Source organism: Charadrius vociferus, unplaced genomic scaffold (assembly GCF_000708025.1).
Source record: "Charadrius vociferus isolate BGI_N301 unplaced genomic scaffold, ASM70802v2 scaffold161, whole genome shotgun sequence".
Taxonomy (NCBI): domain Eukaryota; kingdom Metazoa; phylum Chordata; class Aves; order Charadriiformes; family Charadriidae; genus Charadrius; species Charadrius vociferus.
In genome coordinates this window covers 3,656,714-3,681,761 of record NW_009646928.1, presented here as the reverse complement: position 1 = coordinate 3,681,761, position 25,048 = coordinate 3,656,714, and the positions used below count along the sequence as shown (strand labels likewise).

The following is a 25,048-nucleotide window of genomic DNA, read 5'->3' as shown; positions in this document are numbered from 1 at the left end:
TAATTGTCCAATGGAAGATGCATTGGAAGAAACTGGGATGTTAAACACCTGAGCTTTGAGAAGAGGAAAAAAAAAATTGGCATCTTTATAATTTGCTGGACTCGGAAACAAAATGAGTTGGATCACAGCAGTTGGAATTTCACAATACCATTTCTGCACCCCTTGAATGTAAAAATATATACTCTCTGAAAAATGGAAAAAGTAATGGTTTTCTTAGTATATGTTAACTCTGCTGAGCTGCACTTGGCTAACATTTTTCTCATCTGTTTTGTAGGTTTTGTAAAAGACACCGGATTAAGTCAAATTCAAATGTTCCATGTGTCCCGAAAGACTTGTTGATGATGTCAGAATTAGTTCTTCCACAGTTCATCTTTAGTCTTATTCAGCACTTACGAGAGGGGTATAATGAGCCTGGTATGTTTTAAATTTGCATGTATCTAGCATATCTTGCCATTCTGCTATCTCTTGCTTGGCAGTCTGTGAAGACACAGTACATGAATACATGAATGCTATCTATAGTTTATATCATTGAATTTTGTGCATCTTTTCCTAACGAAATTACTGCCTGGCTAGATGATTTGATTTTGTGTTCTGCTGAAGAGCTGCTTAAATACATTTTAAGGGTTGCCTAGCATTGTGTTGCACTCTTCCATAAAATGAAATTGGGATTAATTTGAAGCTTGTACATATGAATTTTAGAGCATTATGAATATATAAATTAATTTTGTGGTAGTCATAACTGTTCAGCCTTGTGAAGGTCTTGGCAAAATTACATTACATTTACACCAAAAGTTCTTGTTATGTGGTTTTCAGCTCTTGATCTGCCATCAGAGAAAGACCTTCATAAAATCCTCCAAGTTTTGGAGCCTCATGTTTCCTTTCTAGAAGACTTGACCAAAATGGGAGGAGCAATGCGATCAGTTCTTACCCAGGTTTTGACTAGCCAACAGTTCTACAAAGACCTGAGCTCTGGTATGTTTGGGTTCTTTCTAATAATTAAACTTTCAAATTATGAACAATTTAAGGGTATAAGTTTTGTTTATCACTTCAGTTTCTGCGTGTTTTTATTTGACTTCTCAAACCTCAGAAAAATGCATGTTTTTAAGGACATTTTTTTGTTGTTGATAGTAGGGTGGTGGAGTTCAGGATCAACTAGAAATTGTTATTAAGACCTGTAAGAGAAAACCTCTTATCTTGTGTCCCAGATAACTGTATAAAGATACATTGGTTCAAAAGAGTTTTTATAATAAATCCATTCTCTTTAAAGTGAAGTGAACTCGGCAACTTAGTACTTCCAAATAAGGCATATCAAGCTTATTCAAAGCAGAATAGGTCTAACTTATTTTGGGATCTGCTCTCAGAGAGGTTACTGGAGGAGACCTGAATGGCAAAAGGCTATTGTCTGTCCGACACTTCTGTGCAAAGCCTTTTTTCTTTTTTTTTTTTTTTTTTTCCCTTAAAAACATCCCCCCCCGCAATTATTTCTTCCATCTTGTACCAAATCACAATGAATCTGAAAATGTTGGACAGTCACTATTAACGCCAAACCACCTGATATAAATAAACTCCATTTTATTTTCTTGTGATTAGAAGGTGTCTTTTTTTGAGTTCTTTGCCTACTTCCTCTGCACGGGTATGGAACAAATAGTAATTACTGTAAGTTTAAGTTGCCATAACTGGCTTGGGCAACAGCTACTTGAAGAACAGGCAATCTCCGAATCTGTATTTCAAAGGAGAAACACTTAGGAAAGCTGCCTCAGAGACAGTTGTCTTTATTCTGTTTCCTTCCTCTTTTTCTCTCCTGTTTAGTAATATTTAAGTGGGAGAAATGTAATGACTTTTCCTTTATGTGATGGTTTTCCTGAGACAGAAAAATGGAATGGGAAGTAAGGACTCTTGGAATGGAGAATATGTGTGTCTTGAGTAGGTACAGTTTCTGGGGAGGGAAAGTAAAGAAAGGGATTTTAGAGCAAAACCGGCCCTTCTGATTTGAACGCAAGAAGTACACAACTAAAAAGATGCTGTTATCTTTTTCATGTTTTCTTTTCCTTAAATACTTGACACAATTTCCTCCTCTAAAATTTATTTTTTCCTTATGTAACAAATATGTTGGGGTTTTTTGTCCATTTCTTTGTGAAACATTTTGTATCCCGAGCATGCAGTGTGACTTTGCTTCATCGAACAGTTGAAATGATGATATCTTTATGAATAGTCTTTGTTAATTGCAGCTGTCAAAACTTGAACTTTGAAAGAAAATTTCCAAATATTTGAATTTATATACAGCGTATTACCATTACTGGTCTCTTTTGTTGCTTTATTTTTTTCCCAATGGAAATCACAGGTCCCTGTCCTTTCTGTCCAAAACCAACTGTTTTGAAATATCAAACAAAATCCTTTTTTTGCTGTAATGGTGACAGTGCTGGTAAAATGGAAACAAAGTACGTGACTTAGAAAAAACACTGTGTTGGGGGGGGAAAAACTGAGAAGGTTTCAGGTCTTTTGGATTTCAGTTCATCAGTTGGAAAAACTTTTTAGCTTCTACATCTCATAATTGTACAGCTTATTAAAACATTCGTGGACCGTTTTTTAGATTGCTTGTATAGAATATGAAGTATATGAACCAAGTAGCTGCTGTTGTACTTTAATGCTGTTTTACGTATGTATTCAAGGTGTTGGAGAGAATGCATGTGCAAAGAAAAGTCATGAAAAGTACCTCATTGCTTTGAAAGGCTCTGGACTGGCATTTCCTGAGGATAAAATTGCGTGTGGTATGCAGGAACAAGGAGCTGGAACTAGCACATTAGCAGTTCAAGGTTTGTGTAGAAAAATATTATAAGAGAAGACTTGATTATTGCTTTTTTTTTTTTAAACTGTTATTTTAGTTTTTTAAAAAAACCCAAATGTTAATGAAACTTAAGAACTTAACTGTTATTTAGCGCACCACCAAATCACAGGACTCATTTTAATTCTGTTGACATGCTAAACATATTAACTTTTTGCTGCTGATATACTAAGCATCATTTTCCAATCATAGCATTAGTGGAATTTGAGTAGGCAAGATGAAATTGCTCGTAGTGGAATTTTGTCACTACAACTAAGTTAAGCCACCTATTCTTACAAAAGTGCTGTGGATTTTTTTTTTTGGTCACTGAAGGCCATCAGACTTTTTTGCAATTTCTGAAAGTACACGCCTCCATTAACTCAGTACGTTGGAGTTCTGCAATGGAACGTACTTGCAAATCCCTAATTTTATATTGCTTGGAAATCTTCCTCCAACTTCTCAGTCCACTGCTGTGTATCTTTTAAAGAAAGCTAATGTAGTGTTTCATTTCATACTGGCTCATTAAATATCATAAAATACTCTCTTTTCAGTGTAAGACTTATGAAAGGAATCTCTGAATTTTCTTTATTTCAAAAGGTTTAGCAGGTGCTACAGCAACATCAGGACAAGGGGATTCTTCAGATGAGGTGAGACTTTTTCAAGACTATAATGAACTGCAACAGAATATTAAATGGAGAGAATGCTTCCAGCCAAATCCCACAAACCTTAACTCTTCTATCTACCACATACTCTCTCCATTTTAATAATTGGAAATAACGGAGATACAAAGGAGTAGATCTCATGCCTTTTGATTTACTAAGGACCTCTTGAAAAACCTTTCTTTTTGCTAATACTATTTTAGTTTAATTTATGTATGTAATGTAGAAGAAACTTGTGTAGGTAGTTCAAAAGTCACTATCAGGTAAATTTGGCTTGATAAAAGCAAACTTAAAGCTTGTGATGCTGTGAATAGTGTTAGCAGTTATTTTGCACTTGAGAATCCAGCTGAACTGGTGATAGCAGCAGTGAGAATTTCTCTGCAGATAAATTCCCATGTGTAGACTTGACCTTACTTACCAAATGTATTGAGTGGGAGTAAAAAGGAGGGAATCTCCTTTTCGACTGAGCTGTAATAAATAAGTGGAGTTTAATGAGGGAAGTTAAATTCTGGTAGAGTTACTTTTACTTTATCAATTTATTCTCCCCCCCCCCCCCCCCTACTATTTCAAACCCGATTTCAACTGCTAAGCCTTAGCAGCCATTCTGGTAGGGTAGTATAACAAACTTTAAATGATGTAAAGTATAGTTTTTCACAGGATTTTTGCTTACGTTGAATTCTGTGTGAACAAGTATTGAAGTAAAAACAATTGTTCATGTATGTCTAAAACAGTTGTATGACATGTTTGCCTCTGTCACGAGCACAACAGCATCTGTTACGCTTTCAGCAGTGCTATTTATAATTTGGCATTTTTCAAAGCATTGCTTGTTGCTTTTTCACCATCACTTGACAAACAAACAAACAAACCAAAAAAACCTGAATCCAAGCCACGAAAGACTCCTGACAGTATCACTTTTAAGGCCCATGAAAGAAGGTTAATCACCTCAAATAGTATTTTCAAATAAACTTAAAGTGGCTTGGCATTCTTCTTTCTGTTTTATCCCTGTAAGGGATGAGGAGAGGGGAGTAAGTTGTTAAGAGTCTGAAGAGAGATTGCATATTGCTGACGTTTCTTTTGGGAAAGAAGTCCAAGAGGGAGGTAGAGACAGATGTATTTTAGGGAGAATGATTTTTTTTTTTTATCAGGAAAAGACAATTTTTTCAAGGAAAAGATATTTTATGAATAAAAAAGTGAGGAATTACAGCAACTGCATTATAGCTTGTTACTTAAAGATACCTTTTTTCTAGAGAGATTTTTTCTTTCTGATCTCCAGGTTATAAATATACATGTAGGTATTCTATTACGTTACTACAGATGTGATTTTTCTAAATGGAAATTCTGCATATACTCACATACTTGGAATCAATTTTAAGATGTTAACTGCATTATTAAGATACATTGTAAAAAGGCACAAGACCCTATTTCGAAATCTGTATTTAGAAAATTTTAAAAAAGAATGAGGAAGTAACATGCAGATAAAACAATAAGCACTCAAAATTGAAATGTTTTTTAGTATATATTTTCACTTCTGAATTTTCCTTTCATATCTTTAATAAAATCACATTGATACAGTATGGGATGCAATTAAAAATAATGTCAACTTTTTTTTTTTTTTAAAACAAACCAACCCTTTAGTTAGTGGCCTCTCCAAAGAAAGTTAATTTTTTATTTTATACTCTTTTCCTTAATCATGATCTGCTTGGCAAATAAGAATTGCTGAAAATAAAGTCCAGTCCTTTCCTCCAAAAACCAAAACAGAACCGTGCAGGTGGAAGGCTGCAATGCTAATTAGAAAAATGATGTTACTAGAGAAATGCTTCCTAGAGAAATGAGGAAAAAGTTATCTTGTTTTATGACTCCTCTTCCTCTCCCCTGCCTTCCTCTTTAATTTACAAAGGACACTTACAGCTTTTTTTATTCCTTATTATACTCTCTTGTAGCAGAGTAAGTTCTAATTAAGTAATGTGCCAAGAATAAACTTTTAACTGGATTTTCTTCCTCTGATATTTAAGATGAATCTAGAAAGGTTAATGTTCTTTCTTACCAAATGAAGTCTTAAAGGTAGGGTTGTTTCACAGGTGAAAGGCTGGATTACAAAATGTGCATAGGCTACAAATTAGAGCAGTGCTTCTGCAGGGAACAAAATAGCTTGAAAAGTTTTGCATAGTTCAGTATTTAGTTTCACTCCTACAACAGTTGATGTTTCTAAGCTAAAAATGAATTTGAAGGATGGATGTATCTTGACATATGTGGTGTGGGTTGTTTTGTCTGTCTCCCCCTGGTCCCAAAACAGTATAGGCTCACTTGTGCTTTACTTCTCAAATGGGTTGTATTCCATCCTGTGGTATTTTGGAGAGAACTCACCGTTAGTTTCCTTTGTTAGCTTTTCTTCCTTGTGTTTTCCTTTATGCAAAAGGAGGAGAAAAGGCCCTCTTTAAACTTGCCCTCCTATTTAAGAAGTTTTTATGTTCTAAAGAATCAAATAAAACACAGTTCATGAATGCTTTTACCACACTGACAGATAAACCTTTTTGTATTGGATATCTGTTTGGCTGCCCTTGCAGTTTACTGAGCTCTGAATGCTTTATTACTCAGTTATATAGTTGCTGACTCCAATTGCCACTTCATGTAATTGTACAAAAATCTTATGTATAGTATCTAATATTACATAAAGTTTATTATGTGAATTTACAACAGATGTGGCACACCTTAGGCATGTCGCTAATTATTCTATTATGAGAAGTAAATCTACATAGATCTTTGCTGTTATCCGGATATATTTACATGGCATTATCCAGTGGGTAAAAATAAGGTGTTCTACATTTGCTTACTCATTCTTTTACTCTTTATCTGTGGGCTTGGCAGACACCATGTGACCTAGCACTCACTGTCTCAAGGCTGTTAAAACTCCTGCACTTGACATTAAGATTTAATCCTACCTTACTGAAGCAGTGGAAACCAACTGTCTAACATTATTGAGGGCAAAAAAAGAGTTCTCAAGAAAGCATTTCTCAGAAGTCACTCAATTTTTCTTCTTTTTAGTGAAATAACTTCAAAAGTTGCAATCAAGACTGTTATATGTTTAAATTTTTTCTTGTGCCGTAGAAGGGGAAATACGTTTTGTTTGCCAGAACAGTGGTGTTGGAGGCTAGAATCCAACACATTAACCACAATTTGTATATCCAAATGCATTATTTTCTGGTTAAGGCCCTTCTAGCAACTCTCAGGATTAACTGAGACCGCTGAAGAGGTCTTGAGACTGCCAGCTATCAACTTTCTAGCTACAGGAATTGAGAATCCCTTTCTTCAAGGCAGAAGACTTAAATTGCAGAGTCCTGCAGTTCATAGTAATATCTCAGCAGGTCTGATTTTTGCTTTAGAATACTTGACCCCTTTGATGGCAGAGTGGGCAGCGGCAACATCCTAAGAACTGACTGGCTCCTGATTGAAGTACAAAAGTAGCATGTGTTCACAAAGATCACAGGACACCCAAGAATTCAAATATGTGTCCATCTTAAAATGGACTGAAAGGATAGGAAAATTCAGACCTTTTATTAGCATGATACTTTTGGCCAGTCCTTAGATATAAATACAATAGATAGACATATATGAATAATCTTTCTTCCCAAAGAAGGATAGTCATTTCTTGAGTACTAGGTTCTTTATCATTCCAGTGAAGTTTAGAAATAAAATATGGCATTGGTTTAGAGGAGAAGGATATTGATTACTTATTTTTAACAGTAGATATCTGCATTAATTATCTGTCATTTTATGAGGTTCCGTAGGAATCTTTCTTTATTTCCAGTTTCATTAGGACTACCATTGTTAGTAAAGATTCATGCAGCGTTTCATATAGTCCTGTAATGTCACATTCTTTTTTAACACCCAGTGTTAGATTTTGTAAAGTGGTGGTGATGGTGTTTTTAATTTGCATTGCATTTTGGAACCTTTGCTGTTTGTTTGCAGAGTGCCTTCAAAGCTTCAGATGACAAATGCCTGTGTAAAGTGTTTCCATTATTCTGTAGGGAACAAGCAATTAGAATTCAGCAATTAGAACTGGTCTCTTAAAGGTGTCAAAAATACTTTATTCTTGGATCAAAACTTTATCTTGATTAGAAAATGTCTAGCTAATTGAGTTGCCAAATTTAATAGCCAATATGTTGGCTGATACTTTTTTAGGAAACAGAACCCCCAAACCCTACAGGTGAATACTGTGACAGCTTGGATGTGCAACAGTTAAAATTTTGTAGCGTTAAACATTTTTGTAGCAATCTGTTTCAGAAATCAAAGTGGGTAACCTTACAAAATTAATTACATAGATGAAGATGTCTAAACTTGCAGATGATAATGTTGCCTGTAGGGGGGAAAAAGCTGTGTTTTTTCTTATGAGTTGCATGGAGTCCATGGTTCTTGTAAACAGCGAAAGTATTTTTCTGGTAAGAGAGTATATTCAGGGCTTTTCTGTTTTAGCTTGATAGTTAAAACAGAATTTTGAGAGCGTACCATCTCTTAGCAATAAGATTCTAAATATACGATTCAATTTTTTAAACTCTTCCCCTAACCCAGGAGGACCAGGATGGTAGCCAAGGTGTGGGCAAGCGCAAGAGGGTGAAACTAAGCAGCACCACCAAAGGTATTTATAAAGTACTGATCTCAGTTTGTCATATTTGCTTTATGTCTATCTTAAAAATTATCTAGCGATACTCATTCACTTCCAAAGCACTGTAGTGCGGCATGTGACAGGTATTAAAGATAGCAAGGTCTAAAAAAAAGAATAGCGAGTGAAATTGTGGTAATTGGCAACTTTGATTTCCCTTGAGTGAGTGCCACTCTCTGGGACTCTGTTTGACCAGTCATTTTGTCACCTTCATGTCATAAGTTGACTTCTAAAAATTCATTCCATTTTCACTGTGTGGCTGGCACGGTTGCAGTACAGCTTGGCAAAGGAGTTTTTGATGTATTTGTTCTTAATGTTCTTTTTTTTCATTATGCCACTGTACAGTATGATGGTGTTCTCAATCAGGCAAGAATTATTCTGGTTCTGGTTGGTCTTTCTGTACTGTTCTAGTAATGTTTAAGAAAAGATACTTGAATTAAGTCTCCTTTGAAATCACTCCATTATTTTCCTAGATTGAAATTAATCCTCTGTGCAATTTCTAGTCCAACATGAGCGGCACTCACATTGAGATCAGTGCAAGTTTTAATTCAAGAGTGACCATAGGCTAGAGACAAGATAGCCCTATCCTGTGCTTGTCCTTGACATGGTTTTTGTGCTAAAAAGTGTTTACATAAAAATATTTAAACTCTTAAATAAAGAACACTTTGTTGTTGTTTTTTAAAATATGAGTATGAGGAGACTGACATAGGAAGCACCAAGAAATTGCAAGCCCTAAGAAAAGAACATCCAGGTGAAAAACTGTGGTGAAAGTTGAATAAAATTTCTGAAAAGGCTTTGGAGTGAACGTTTGGAACTTGAATTTGAATTGCGAGGGTTCATGAAGCCTGTAAAAAGGTATGAAGGTGGTGTGAGGAGTATGGGGAAAGTAAGATTGATTTGTTTCTAGTGGTTTCAAAATGAAGGAAAAAGATAAGGAAGCTGGAAAAGCAGAGAACAATGTTTTGGCAATGGTGGTGTTAAGAAGTGATCTTAGAAATGGTTTGTGTGGAAGATTGTGGCAGAGAATAATAATATGGAGGAGGTAGTACTTTTGAAGAAATGAAGGAAACTTAAAAGACATCCGAGGAAAGCTCTCTTACTTGAATTTTAGAGGCTGTTAGCTTGCCTAAAAGATAAGTTAGAGTCAGGTAATGCAAGAAAAATTGCCAGCTTTCTCATGCATGATAAATGATTATGGGAAGTAGGCAGGGAGGAAGCTCAGTTTGAGAAGCTGCCAGATCTGAAAACCGGTATCAGCAGTGGCATTTCAGGAAAAGGGATACTTTAATTCAACATTTGATTTCCCCCCAGGATTGTAGTCTTCCCCCTCTGAGGCGTCCCAACATGGACTGTGCCCATGATGTTGATAGCTCCTAATATCAGCCCCAGAGGAGGGAGTCTGCCAATGGGGGAAAGGTAAGTATCTGTTTTTATTAAATATTGAATAGTTTTCTGAAGTTTTCAGTATTCATATTTTATGTCCAATAGGGTATAAAATAAGAGTATGAAAAGAAAATTTTAGAAAACTGAGTATTGAATAAAAACAGATTTACCTTTTCCATATGAGCAGACTCCCTGTCCCATCCTAGGTCTTTAGTGGTACTGTCGTTGTAGAGGGTTATTTATATACTTGAGGTTATCTTGGAATGCTAAGGCTCATACTCCAGAGAGATGTTTGCAACAGTCTATGGGATGTTTTGTGGCACTAGAAATGAATAAAAGGTTTCTTTAAAGAAAATACAGGTTTTATGCTGAGGTTCACTGATACAGGTATGGGACTGAGTACTGAGAGAATTTTTATTTTTACTCTGTTTTAAAACCTGCATCCTGCATCCATCTGAAATACCTGATGTTTACGACAATTTTAAACCCACAGGCACTCTATATTTTTTTTTACTTATTTGTTGAAAGAAATTTAAAATCATGTGGTGCTTTTCACAAGAGTGGGAATATTAGTCCCAGTGTTCTTGACAAATTTTCCAAGTTGGGTAAGAGCATTCTGCCTACTTAAATTCTGTAGCAGGTATACGTGGATACATGTTCTTCCGTCCCTGCCTGAAACTGCTGTATAAAGAATTTGATATGCACTGTTCAATTGTGATACGTGTCAGAGAAAACTACATATCAGTGACAGATAAGGTGTTGTGTCACTTGTCTTCATGCGCAGTGTTCTCACTCAGGGGCGTTTGGCATGTACCTAAACCTGTGTTGTCTGTTCTGCTGACTTCAGTCTGCGTGGCTACCAAGCTTTCATGGGCAGTAAAATCACACACGCAATTTCTTAACTAGAGATGAGGAAGAGAACATAAGTGATCATCATATGTTTGCTGCAGTAGGTGTTGTGTAAAACTTTACAAAATATTTTAATATTAAAATATCTTTTGTGACTCTGTGAAGGTAATTTTTTGTTTTGATGCTTGTATAATATATTGAATAAAGCACATTATTGTCTTTGTGTGGCTTGCTTAAGTCTTGAGGAGATTCCCTAAAATTTAGGTTATTCAGTATTTCTCATCATCTTTTGTAATTCCTGAGATGTTTTGGGCTCATTGGTCACTTAGCTGGGGAGCTCTGACCTTTGGTAATGGAAAATGGAGGTGATTCCTGCTTAGAAAAAGTACAAATGGCTATTGCGCTTAGGATAGGCACATAGTTATCCAGTACAGTCCCTAAAGCTGTCGTACTTCAGGAGTCTTCAAGGCCAGAAAGTGTTCAGCTTAAGTGGTTTTGAATCTGTGCTGCTGGGAGCACTTCATACAGTCCCATTGGAATATAGGATTTGAGGGGGGTGAGTATGTGTATATATTCAGGTCTAGTTGATTTCTAGATATAAAGGAACATTAATACTATTTTCTTTAGTCCTTACGTGTTACAGGAGTGAATAATGCCTGTTGTAGTTTTAAACCATAAATAATCAATCTCTTGAAGAATGATGATAGAGAGACTTTATATTTTAGTTGGTGGTTGTTTGGGGTTTTTTTAAATGGGGATAATACGATTTATGCTCTGTCAAGCCATAGCTTCATGAAGAGTTTATTCTAGAAGAGATTACTTTGTGCAGCTTTGCAATCAAATGCAGATGACAGAAAGGAAAGATGACTTGATTCCTATGTAGGTACTCCACAGAGATCTACTGTCAGTACGAATAAGGGGGCAGAGTGAATGGCCAGGAGTTGAATGGGGAAAGCTGAGACTGTCTCTTCTGGTACCATCAGGAGCTAGTGCCTGATTATCTGATTATGGCAATTTTTATTTAAAAAAAAACCCAAAACCCAACCAGCCAACAACCAAGCAAACAAACACTGTTGTTGGTCGATCAGTACACATATTGTTTTAAAAATAAAACAACTGATACATTATTGCTTCTATTTAGCTTGTTTAGAGCTTTTTAAACAGAATGTAAGTGTTCTTAGGTGACCGAACTCATCACTTAATCATAAATTCTATTTTGTTGTTTTGCTATATTAGCTTCTGCTAACTGGTAGTCTACACTAGCAGTTTCCCTCAAGTGGCTGTGTAAATATTGTGCAAATTGCTGTGATTCATTATAATCAGTGGAGCTATTACAGTAAGGTGATATGATTCAATGCAATCAATGAAGACTGGACTCTTTATGGTATAATTGTACTGAGAACTTCCATTGACTTCTCTGGGAGGTCCTTTATATTGTTATAGACTCTGACACTCTGCAGTGTTGGCTGTGTTCATTTTCCCAGTGTTTCTGAAAAAAAAAAAAATATTTACAAAGTGTACTAAGATGTTCTTAAAATTTTTGTTACTAATTTTTATATGACAGTGCAACTGCACTATCATTATTTTTAGTTTTAATAATTATTACATTACACATCACCTCCTCCAACCTTTTATGCAGATCAATCTATCATGGATGTTTTGAAGCATAAATGTTTTCTAGAAGAATTATTATTTTGGACAATAAAATATGAGTTTCCACAGAAGATGGTGACTTTCTTACTCAACATGCTGCCAGATCAAGATTATAAGGTACTTGCATTACTTCATTCAAACTTAAATGTCTTTTCTTATTCACATACTTAGTGTGTATTATGCTTTGCATGAGACCACATATGTTTATATTTGAATCATAAGCAGTATAATAATGCAGATCTTTTACCTTGTTTTTAGTATTTGGTTAGAAGGTCTAAAGTATAGTATTTGAAGAGAGATGTGGACAAAACAAGATGGGTAATTCTGGAGCAGTGGTATTAATTTTGTTCTCATGGTTTGATTTTTGGCTGTTAGTGCATATTTGCATGTGATGAATTTGTTTTATTTTGTAAATAGGATTTTTATCAGTTGTAAGATGTGGATCAGCACTAAATGATTCTGTAGTTAGGTATGACTGGTAAATAATTGCAGTGACTTCATTCCTGTTGCATCTGGTGTAGTAGGCAGTGGTTTCTCTGTATAAGCCATTACAGTGTGAGTGTTCTTGCTGCAGCTATGCCCTAGGTGATTCTGGCAGCCTTGCAGCTGCTTCCTTACAGAGTTTAGCAGTTGTCCGTACCAAGTATCTCCTTGCCTGGAGTCATGGAGACTGGATGTCATCTTCCTGTTTTAAATCCTGGTGTGCAGCCAGGTTTGGTTGTTTGCTCTGCGTGTTCCAAGACCAAGTGTACATAGCAATCAGGCTTAACATTTTGCTCTGATCATGTCATACCTTTGAGCCATGCAAATATTTTGGACCTTCTCAATCCCTGCTGAGAAGATCAAGAAATCCTGAAGCCCAGACATGCAAATTTCTTCAAAAATATCTGTTTATAATGGGGCAGCCCTGTATTCATGCACCCTTAAAACCTTGCTGTATCAAAGCAAAGTATATGAAGATAACTTGGAAGGAAGAAAAAAATAAGATATGGGCTTTCAGCAAGACTCTGTCCACGTCAAGGCAGCGTTTTGATTTGGGATACCAGCAGAGATTCATCTTGATCTCGGATTCAGCTAATACGTGAGGACTTCTTCGCTGATGATCACTTGCCATGAAACTTGAATTTTTCTCAGTATGGAGAAGACCCACATGGACATCCAGTTGTCCTGGTCTGTTGCCAGCTAAACTCCTGCCTGTAAAAATGTCCAACTGCTAGCAGTATGTGGAGGAATCTGGTAAGTGTTGCTATGTTTACCTTTTTACATCTTTTTCCTTTGAAGCAAGCCACAGTCTTCAGTGGCATTCTTCACTGTCTTCATATTATTTCTTCACTGTACTCAGAATGGGGACCATGGTATATTTGGTTTCTCTACTGGCCGCCACCTTTATCTGGAAATAGTCCATCTTCCACATGCCAATACTGTATGTTCAGATGAAAGGTTTATTTAAATATTCCTCTTTTCTTTTTTGTTTGTTTGTTACCAATTTCATATTGTGTTTGATTAAACAGTTAATTCCTATGTACAAACTTCATTATAGTACAAATCCAAAGTATTTGAAATCTTGTAGAATATGTATTTGTTTTAATTGCTGTGATTGTCTGAAAGGTCTTTTTCAGTAGGAAGGAAACTCAGACACCAGGGAGGCGGTAACACTATTTTTTCCCCGAGATACCTGTCATTTGTTGCAAAACTGTGTCCACGAGGCATGAATTTTAAACATGTCTGTGAGGATTGTGGCTAATTCACAAGGTGTGGCTCTGCCTTTTACATGTGTACAGAGAGAACATACAATTTTGGGGTGAATTAGAAGAATGTTTTTCCTCTCAAGTTTCCGTTTAGCTTTTATGAAGGAAAAGCTTGTTTGGTGTTTAATCATGTTGCATTCTCAAACAGTAGGAACACCTGTAGGGATATAAACTTCCAAGTGATCTCTCAGCTTTCTGCTACTTTCTCCCATCCCATCTACACCACATGTACTGTCTTAATTTTTTCTGTCTCCGCTGTTGTGCGATTTGTCTGATTCTTTATGAGCTGATTTAGCACATTAAATCAGAAGAATTCTGCTACGTTGATTTTTTGATAAACTGAGTGAGATAGCCAGACAGAGCACAGAGCTGGCTATGTGCTGCTCTGAAGTTCTTGAAATTTCTGACTCCCAGTGTAAAAGTAGTAGAGCTGACTGAATCCTATGCAGCCTATGCAGCAGTCAGTGAACCACCAGCAATCTCTGCACAGATTTATTTTAAATAGAAAACCAAACTTCTAGGTTTCCCATTATTGAAAAGAGCTGTTGAAAGGGGTGGGATAAAACCCTGGGTTAACTAGCTCTTCCCCCACTCCCCGCTTTAGCATATGAGAGAGACAGTGCAACAAACAGTGTGGTCTTTGCCTTACAGGATTTGTGCCTGAGGCATCCCTCCCAGCCCTCTGAGATTTGAAGCTTGGAAGACTTACAAGTGAAGAAGACAGAAGAGAATTTTACTGGAACTTCTGAGAAATTAGAGGTGTTATGGTGTGAACAAGGTTTCTGCAAGAGGAAAAACAAAGGGCCAGAGAAATAGGACTGACCTTCATGTGACCAACGGGAAGGCAAAGAAGGGGCTGGCAATAAAGAGGAAACTTTTGGAAGAGTGTAAATCATCCAGGAGCAGAGCCTTGCTGAAGTGCTGGAAGTAAAGAAATGCAAAAGTATCTGGTAGAGATAATGAATCAACGAACATAATTATGAGAAATGCTGTGCCTTGTCAGGCGTCTCCCATAGTGAACGTTGGGGCAGTTATTACAGCAATAGGAATTCACTAACCCGTGGATATGCTATTCTACAAGTTCTGTAGAACAGTTTTTCTATTGGAAACAATTTTAACAAAGCTTTCACCTGGCAGAACTATCTTTTTCTTTGCATTGAAAACATAAACATGGGAGGTGCAAGTTCTAACTGAAACATGGGGTTGATGTTAGGCTCCTAAAAGTTCTGGGATTGTTGAGTGGCCACCAAGAGGGAAAGGCCAGATGAAGAAATTAACTTTGGTTTTGCATAGGCTAGAAATTTAGAAGCTACACAACATCATAGAGAGTAAGTCAGTGAAGGTAATTAAATATACAGAAAACATGTCTGTCTTAGGAAGCCACTTCTTGCAAATGGTTGGAAACTGAGTAAGTGTGTGGAAAGATGTGTTATGTCAGTATCTGTATTCTTGCTCCATTCCATATTTTTCCATAGTTGTGTATACAGCTTTGGCCACTCAAAGACAGGATACTGAGCTGGATGGACTGATTTGACCTACTGTGGCCGTTTTTATATACGGACTGCAGTTTACCACAGTATTTCAGCATTTTAACTTCTGGCAATGACTTTAGTTTCTTCCTCTCAAAATTGGAACGGGTTGTATTTGTTTGTTTAACTTCCAAGTGAATGTAGGCGTAAAGCTGATGTCTTTTCTTTATTTAATGTATTACAGAATCTTTATCATTACACTATATTGATAGCAAATCTACAGTACGTTCAGAAATTCATTATCATATATGGGTGGGGCACAAAAAGTTTTGATGCATGCTGATTGAAAATAAATTAATAAAAAATTGCAAATTTATCCTTAGAGGAGGACTATGTTTTTGCAATCAATTTGTATTGAGAGTGCAGTGTAAAACAAGTAAAATGTAGTTCCTACATCACGGAACTTGAGAATCCTATTTAAATATAATAAAGTGTGAGGAAGTAATACATAAATAAAGTATACTCTTTACTAGCAGCATTAATATATTAACTTCTTAAAATATCAGGTGCGTCATTTGTGTCTGAGGCTTAACATTAATAGTGTAAACATCTTGATGTTTTTTATAAGTGTTATTGCCAGTGATTAAGGTTGTATCAAGCTTTAATATAAAGGAAATTATATGATAGGTTGTTCTGCCTTGCAATACCAGACTGATACTTTATTAAGTCTGCACAAGTGTTGCAAATACGTTGTTCTGAAAAGGCTTTAGCTGAAAACAATTATCATTGGGCTGGGTGCTGTGTGTAGCAGACACTCAATTATTATACAGGTTTCCTTCATTGTGAATCAGCTAAAGGAGGGCAGGTTAAGCAGTGCTGTAGTGTTCCTGCAGTGACCTCCCCATCCCCCTCTGGTCCATTTTTTTGCATGATCAACTTTATTTTTGAGGATGTTTGCTGGAAGAAGCAGTCTTTGTGTCCAACAGCAGCATTATGGCATCATGATATTTTTGGAAATATTTTCTAAATGAGAATAACATGGTAGTGCTATAATGAAAATATGGGAGTACTGACTCTAAGGCAGGTAAAATGAAGTAGTGATTTGTATGCAGTCTGATGAAAATACAGCTACTTGACGGTGGTTTTAAAATTCTAATTTTATGCTTATGAATACTTCCAGAAGGACTAGACAGGGGATTTTAGCCTTTGAGCTGAAAATTTTCATCACTACACAGCTTGTATTATCTCTTCTTATTAAGCCAAGGAAGTCCAGATGGTGTTAATTCAGAACTTAAAGTACTAAGTGAGAAGTGATTTCAGAGCTGGCAGATATGCACACATGTATATGCAGTGCAGAAGGTTGCTTTACAATGCAGTTTGAGGCTAATGGAGTGGGATGATAAATTATACTAAGATTTATATGTTTATGTATTTAAATATCGATCTTGTTTAAAAAAACCCAAACGGTTGTGTGAAGAATAGCAAAACTTGCTAATGACTTTAATTATTTAGGAGAAAGCGCTAAACATTTATTAATAAAATATAGGATGTTATGATAGCAGATGAAATTCAGTGTTGAAATGTCATCCTTGACAGGTGAATGAAAACCTACTCCATGGGCAGACAAATGCAAGTGACAAGTTAAGGCCGCTTTATTAGGCAGCACTGATCTCATTGTTCACAGTGTATCATTTTAGGACATTATTCCCTGTTTTAGGAGGTAAAAAAATTTAGGATTAATTCACTATTAGAACTTTACTGCTTTCACAGGTATGCTGAGACCTTATATTCCCTGTTCCAACATTTCTGGTGGGATTTTTTTTTAGTGTGGAAAGCAAAGAACGAGAAGATCATTTTTTTTGGTATAAGGTAATAAAATTGGAGGCATAAGTTACCTCACTCTATACATAGGTTTCTTCATGTGGACTGTTTTAGAAACTAGACATGGAATAGTTACACCATCAATTTTGGTTTATCATGGCAACTGGTATTTCCTAGGATATGTTGATTGTACTTTGGTAAAGGAATATTTTACAATGAAAGAAAGCTATACTTTTTGTATGGTGCTTGTTAACATAAAAATTTCTTTATAATTTGCAGATTGCTTTTACCAAAACTTTTGTTCAGCATTATGCTTTTATTATGAAAACACTGAAGAAAAGCCATGAATCAGACACAATGTCTAATAGAATTGTGCATATCAGTGTGCAGTTGTTCAGCAATGAAGAACTAGCACGCCAAGTAACAGAAGAATGTCAGCTGCTGGACATTATGGTCACTGTTCTGTTATATATGATGGAAAGTTGCCTTATTAAAAGTGAATTGCAAGGTAGGTTGATTTGTTTGTTTGCTTGCTTCCATGGAATAATAAATTGATTATAGAGGAAATGGAATCTCTTTCTTTGGTAGTCAATCCAGCCCCCAAACCCTTCCCAAAAATGCACAGGCTCTAGCAATATATGGTAGAGGCTGAGTCTCAAAATTTCCTAGAAATGTAAAGATAGTTATCAAGAGTGATACTGATGTTCTGTCCTTTGGCTTGTAGGGTTTTCTTTTGTAGGAATGTTATATAGTTTAAAATACAGAGTATTATCTTGCAGGTGCTTCATTTGTTGGGTAAAGTACATAAACACTATTTGTGAAGCTCATTTGAATGAGAAACTATATATGCAAATTGAGACCTTTAATTTTAAAAATATTTTCAAAGTATTTCACAAGCTATTTTGAAGTATTTAAAATTGTTTTAATTTTTCTCACCTGGGATTGCTTTAATAAAACTTGATATAATTAGAGGAGAATGATTTAATCATTTGTAAATATAATCATTTGATCAAGCTTTTGCTTGACAGAGCGGCAATTCGAATTTGAACTAGTGTACAGTGTGTAACTTTTCCAATGAAAACAGCTGTCCTGTTTCTATTCTTCTTGTTTTACCTGCCCTTATGTGAAACTGGTGACACAATGAGTCTTGCTGACTTCTGTTTTTCACGCTTTCATGTACCTAACAGACCACAGACTTTTCAGCCCTCTTTATCCTAGCTTGAATCTCTAGACAGGCTGACTGATGCTGCCAAATAAGTACCATCAACTTCTGCATGAAATTGTAATTTTTTTTGGTCTGAAGTATCCTTTGTCTCTGAGTCTACTCTATGTATAGCCTAATACAGAATGAGTGTACTGGAATGGGAAATCGTCAGTGATATAGCTATAAAGAGTGCCCTCGTTCAGCTGCACTTCAACCTGAGAAATTTTTCTGTTGCCCTACTTAGATTGCTTTACAGTATTCAAAGAAAAATGTTGAAAGTTTCTCTTTAACAGTTTTTGTATCAAGTGACTTTTGCTGAACTAACGCCATATTGGTGGAATGCCATTTAAAACTACTTCTAAACATCTTAATTTTACTTGTTGGTCAATATGGGATGTTGCTAGCGTGGTGGTGAGCTTCTGTAGTGGATCAGAATTTGCAGCCTAACAGAAAAAGGCTGTGACTGTGATTACACATTCTCTGAAGAAACTTCCTGGTAATTAATGATGTAAGCTGGATCTAGTAAGCTAAATAATGTCAGATATACTTCTGATACATTTGTCCAAAAAGATGTACCCGTGGAGCAGCTATCCCAAGACATGAAGTTACCTGTTTCCTTTGTCTAGCACCAGTGGTTTGTCTTAGCTGAGAGTTCATTATAGAATCTGTCCGGTGCTTTTCAGTGTTTCCACAACATTTCCTCCTCACTGCTTTCATATATGAGGGGTTGGGCCTACAGTAAATTGACAAAAAACAAACAAACAAAAAAAAAACCCAAAAAACTTCATTGGGTTTTTTCCCTCTCATATTCTCATTGGCTTTCTTTTGCAGTTCTGTGGGCTTGTATCTTGTGTTTAGTTCAAGATACCTCTTATGATGCTGGAAGTTGTGAGAAGTCTGTTAGAAGTTTGTGCTGGTGAGATAAATCAAGAATTCTGTTTGTGCAGCTAGTGCAAACAAGTAGGTCGTTTGGTATCCAAATGAGACGAAGTTTACAAATCTAGCAAATGGGTAGATGGAGAAAACATGTTGGAGAGGAACAAGGAGAGCATGGAGCAGGAAGTGTATCTGCTAAGGCACGTTTAGTTTGTACTGCTCACAGATGCTAACTGTCTTTTGGACAGCTGGCACCTGTTAAAAGTATACAGTCCATTAAGGGTATTTGTGGATGCCAAGTGAGAAACTGTGTTGCTGAAACAGAGTTAACCTAGGAGCTGTGTTGGTATCAACTTTGAAAGTGTTACTTGTTCAGCTTACCTCTCTCACATGTGGTATGAAAGGATGAAGAGGTGACATACAGGTGCAGGTGATAAAACTGGCTCCCTAGGAAGGTTTATGTCCCTATGCTCTGAGGGACTTTTATCCTCTCTATCAGCACTTTCCTCCTACTGAACTTTTCCTGGGAGAAAAATTTATACCCCAAGGAAAAAGTTTTGGTAGTGGTTCATCCTTTAAAAAACCCAGCAGCTCTCTTCCTTTGACTGACCTTACATTAACCCTGGCTTGTAGAGAACTCTGACTAAGAGGCAATGCCACTGCCAATTTGAAATAGCCTTGGATTTGTCTAATCTGTACTGGGGCAGAGAATCAGCAACATGTAACTTTGGCTCTTTACAGAGTTCTTCAGTGGATTCAGGCAGAGCCAGCTGAGATGTTATCCTGTTTTTGGATAGGCTGTGTGAGCACGTGGGAACCAGGCAGCTGAGCAGCAAGACCTAGTTTCCTTTCTTTGCAGATGTACCAGAAAATGAGAGAGACACTAAAAAGTATTTGATCAGCTGTGGTAGAGAAGTTTGAGAAGCTGCATAGAGTGCTTCTGGCTTCCTGTTCCTTCCAGGGCTTCAGTGTAATAGAAAGGAGTCAGTCTTAAGAAACAGAGCTCTATATTACCTTATGCAACTCAAGCAGCATATTTTTGAGGATGAAATCTGATTCATTTTTCTGACTGTGCTGTGTTCTTGGGAAGTAAAACTTGTCAAGATCAAAATACTGTATGACTTCAAGTTAGAAAACCTGTTCACGTAGCAGGCAAGACAGTAATTTTTTTTTTTCCTGGTACCAATAAACAAACAAAATAAACCACCTTGGAGTAAAAAGAAAAAAGTACTTTCTTCAGTAGTTACAACAAAGGGGAGGAAGAAAGCATACATGCAAAGGGAACCACTCCAGATACATATGTGTCACATCAGCCCAAGCCTGGAGTATCTTAATAACAGTGTCTTTTTAGCTGTGGCTGTGCTGTACTGCTTATGACCCTTTCACTGTCTAAAGGGTAACTGCAAGGGTCCTTCAGTGCATTTGACAAGAGCCGTCCCCAAGGCTGCTCCTCAGATGCAAGATTATCTTTCTTCTGTTGGCTTGAAATAGAATAGTAACTGACAGATGGGTGCTGCAAGTTATTTCCCTTGGATCGTGAATCTGGGACCAATCCTGTTTCCCTTCTGCTCTTTCCAGGGGTCCTTCTTAGAAAAATCTAATGAGGAGGTTTATTTGACAGCTGTAGAGGATGTACTTCTGTGATTCAGGGAGGAGACTTCTACACTCCCCACCCCCGATTTCTTCTCCCCTTCTTTTGGGAACCCTCTGCCCTACCCCCAGGAAGGCTGCCTAAATCCTTTCTCTGTCTCAGATTCAGAGTGGAAATGCTTTTCTCTGCTGTCCTTCTCAGACTGAACATGCCAGTGTAGGTTTTGATCACCAGGTTTGCTCACTGGAAGTGTGTTAAATTCAAAATAGATCTCAGATGTTTGTAATAGGAATCGTATTGTTTGGTCTTTTTATACTTCTGGGAAGCATTAAAAAATGGCGTAGCTGTGATGGTTTTACTAATGCACCGCTTTTCAAAGGTTGCAATATTGTTCAAAGTATGTGTGTCTCCTACTAGAGTGGGATCTATGTTGATGAGTCCACAATGAGAAAACAGCCTCAGGTACCACAAAATAACCGTTGTTCTTCTCTGCAGTTTTCTGTATGTGTGATTGCAACGTTACAGTAAATCTTAATTGGTATTTTTGTGTTATCTTGTAACTTACTTTTTTTCCTTTTTGTTATTTTTAAATAATTACTTTTTTTCTTTTTTAAATCTAGATGAAGAAAATAGTTTACATGTTGTGGTGAATTGTGGGGAAGCACTACTGAAGAATAATACTTACTGGCCCCTAGTTAGTGATTTTATAAACATACTTTCACACCAAAGTGTGGCAAAGAAATTTTTGGAAGATCATGGTCTTTTGGTAACATGGATGAATTTTGTATCATTCTTTCAAGGTATGTGACTTTTATAATCAGTACTAATACAAGGATGTTAAGACAGCTTAATGTTCGCAGTAGCAAAATCCTTACGCTGCTGTATGTAAATATTTAATTAGTATTCTTACAAGTCTGTACTACTGGAAGGAAACAGATAGATTTGAAAATGATCTAATGGATCTTTGTCTTGTGTGGACTCGTTAAAGAGCAATTACATCACACTTGACTGAGGTTCATGGTGCCAGAATTCTCAGGTTATACTTAAAGTACAAATCATAACTTGTGCTAGAAGTCTTTTACTGGTGAAGTTCTAAATTTAAATATTGGCTAAATTAATTGATAAATCTGGATCTTTTTCTAAGTATTGCTGTGAGGAAACTTTTTTGATTATTTAAAGAAATATTTAAAAATCTTGAACTTCTCAGTGTTGATAGAAGTTCTGCCTAGAAAGAGGACCAGATATTTTCCATCCAGATGTTCTCATTGACTAAGTGAAGTTCAAAGCAGAAAGGCTGCTATCCATGTTAACATCACCTGAACAGCAAGGACTGCAGTTATTAGGCAATCTAGAGCTGTTCTTTTCTCATCTATTTCTGTTCAAACTTTGCTTGCTCTCATATTTTATCTATTATTCTGCTGCTAGATACGATAGATTGTTACAACTTGTGGTTTTTTATTTTAATAGGTGTGTGAATGCATAACACTAAAAATACTGCATTCCACTTAGCCCTAGTTAAATATTTGGTTGTATAACTCTGCTTAAATCTTTGAAGGCATGAATTTAAATAAACGAGAATTAAATGAGCATGTGGAGTTTGAATCGCAGACATACTATGCTGCCTTTGCTGCTGAACTGGAAGCCTGTGCCCAGCCAATGTGGGGTCTTCTGTCACACTGCAAAGTTAGGGTAAGACTAACATTTCTCTGACATTATTCTTAGTTTTGTTGCTGATTTATTCTACAGTTCTCAAGTCTTGAAAGGTCTGTCTGGTTTGTGTTTGAAAAGACTTGGGTTTTGCTGTGTTTGTTTACCAAATATATAAAACTGACCAACTTGGATTCTGTGTATAGTGAGTATAGAATTCATGCTTGTACCTAATTTATCGTCTCCAAAACTGGGACTACAAGTTTGGGATGTGTACAGTCATTCCCTATGACTGCACATATGGAATAATTTCTAAACTGATGAAGAACTTGATAAATGTCTCTGAGTCATTCTGTCTTTGTTCAGTGGGAAAGGAGATACATAAGTTGCCCTAATGTGATTATAATCATAGAATCATAAAATGGTTTAGGTTGGAAAGGACCTTGAAGATCATCAGGTTCCAACCCCCCTGCCATAGACAGGGACATCTCCAACTAGACCAGGTTGCCCAAGGCCACGTCCAGCCTGGCCTTGAACACCTCCAGGGATGGGGGTGCCTCCAGGAACAGGTGCCTCTCCGGGCAACCTGTTCCAATGCCTTACTGTAAACAGACACTGCATTATGATTGGGGATGGAGTAATTTATGGTTTGGGGTTGTTTTACTAACAACCTGAGGTGAAATTCTCTTAGGTTCTGACATCTCATGGTCTTCTCACTAGAGCAAAGACTTGTTACTAGACTGTAAGTTATACTAAGTTATAATAAAAATGGAATCCATCAGCTTATAGGAATCCTTAACATGTGAAAAAAAAATTTGTCTGTTTATGGTTATTTTTTATGAAATCAACACTTATCTTTGAAATTAGCTTATTAAGATATTTAATAGCAACCACAAGACAGTAATACCTGAATTGAACTGTGCACTGAAAAATTGTGTGTGAGACATCATGCAATTTTAAAACAGTTTAAACCAGGCAGTTGCAAAAGCCTTTCCGTGATATAAGTACTACTGATACATTATGAGTGTATCAGTTGATGAGTCTAAATTATCTTTTGAAAACTGAATTATAACTTCTGGCTTTTTGAAGCATTCGTCTCCTTTTAGCTTAGGGTGGGAAGGTCTGCCTTTTGTTTAAGGCCTGTTTGGTTCCTTGCTCCGCATGTTGACACGTCAGTCATATCTTCACCCCCACGTTTAAGCCCTTTGGTCATTCTCAATAAATCGGAAAGAATTTTACAAATTTCATAGCTTAATTGTTGTACTTGTGTAATGAAACCTGATGGGGGGGAAGAGATTCCAGCTCCGTCCCACAGGTGAGGGAAAGCTGGCAGAACCTCACCCCCATAGCACGTGGAGCAGCAGGATGGGAGTGTGGCTGTTGTATTTTGTGATGACAAAAGGTGTCTGACTGAGCTAGTCAGCACTTGTACTGCTTCTGGCTGGCCAACACATTGCTGGCTTTTGCATGAGAAGTGTGTCATAGATATCCTATGAGTTTGAGGCAAATTTGGTGTCTGTGTTCAGGGGGAAGGGAAGATTAAAGGAAAAGTCTGTAAGAAACGGGACTTTGTAAGTTCCACTGATCACAGAACAATTTGGTTTAGCTCCCCTCCTGCCTTCCCTTCTTGCACATCACTGCTTCTCTCCTGGAGGGGAATGTACAGATCTAATCGTGACATACATGATTTAATATGAAATATATTTTAGTTTTAGGGCATTGTTATAGAGTTATATCATACAATCATAACAAAACTTGCTTATTGTTAAAATCGCTGCAGTGTTGTGTTATCCTTGCATTTCATGTGCATTGTGTTAGCAAACTGTAAGGTTGCTTCAGTAGGTGAAACTTAAAGAACATTAGCCATTCCTTTTGATTGCGTGGGAAGACTTTTTATGCTTACATCTCTAAATTTTTGGTAAAAAATAAATGGGTAAATTAAACAACAGTAGGCATTAGGACCAGCTGACCATTCTGAAGGTGCCTTAATTCTCACCATTGAAATCGTCATCTTTTAAAGTAACAATGAAACCATCCTAATACTTTCTATTTTCCGTATGATGAGGGCATAAACTATGTACTGTAAATATATTCTTGAAATAATCATATTTATTTGTAGTAGGTAAACAGGGACACTGAAAAATGGTTTGGCTCATGTAGTACGCTGGTTTCTGTTACTGCAGGAAACGCAGGAATACACACGAAATGTTGTCAGATACTGCCTTGAAGCGCTTCAGGACTGGTTTGATGCTATCAACTTTGTAGATGAGGTAAGTATCCTTAATGAATTTGAGTAAAGTACTATGAAAATCTGGTTAAACTTCAAAGGTGATACACTTACCCCTTAAATTAAATCATAATTCCAGGTACTGATTGAAAAAGGATTGCCTTGCTGAAATCAGAATTTGTAGTTAATAGTTGCAATGTTATGACCTATGATCCTTTGTAGAGTCTTAATGATTTAGATTTGCTGGTGCAAACTTAGCTGTGTGAGTTTTAAAAGCAGTACCATTGATGTACTACTGTTCTGCTGAATGAAGAACTCAAGCAATGGCAAGACAGAAGTCTTCTGATATTGTTGTGGGGAGCAGCCTTACTACCTTAGGAAGCAAGCAATATTCTCAATCAATTCAGAGTGTCATTAGCTTAATAAGAGATTAACTACAGCAG

General features: G+C 36.6%; 1 protein-coding gene across 1 annotated transcript in view; it reads left to right on the top strand.

The window, feature by feature from the left end:
• The first annotated feature begins 280 nt into the window (after positions 1-280).
• Positions 281-25,048, top strand: part of UBR3 (ubiquitin protein ligase E3 component n-recognin 3 (putative)) — a 101,547-nt gene continuing 76,779 nt past the window's right edge. The window contains exons 1-10 of the mRNA XM_009894565.1: positions 281-414; positions 814-972; positions 2,670-2,813; positions 3,419-3,468; positions 8,047-8,113; positions 12,009-12,139; positions 17,340-17,568; positions 21,352-21,531; positions 22,287-22,420; positions 24,562-24,648. Of these exons, the coding sequence (XP_009892867.1) occupies positions 339-414; positions 814-972; positions 2,670-2,813; positions 3,419-3,468; positions 8,047-8,113; positions 12,009-12,139; positions 17,340-17,568; positions 21,352-21,531; positions 22,287-22,420; positions 24,562-24,648 (1,257 nt within the window). The 5' untranslated portion in view covers positions 281-338. The remainder of the gene's footprint in view (positions 415-813; positions 973-2,669; positions 2,814-3,418; positions 3,469-8,046; positions 8,114-12,008; positions 12,140-17,339; positions 17,569-21,351; positions 21,532-22,286; positions 22,421-24,561; positions 24,649-25,048) is intronic.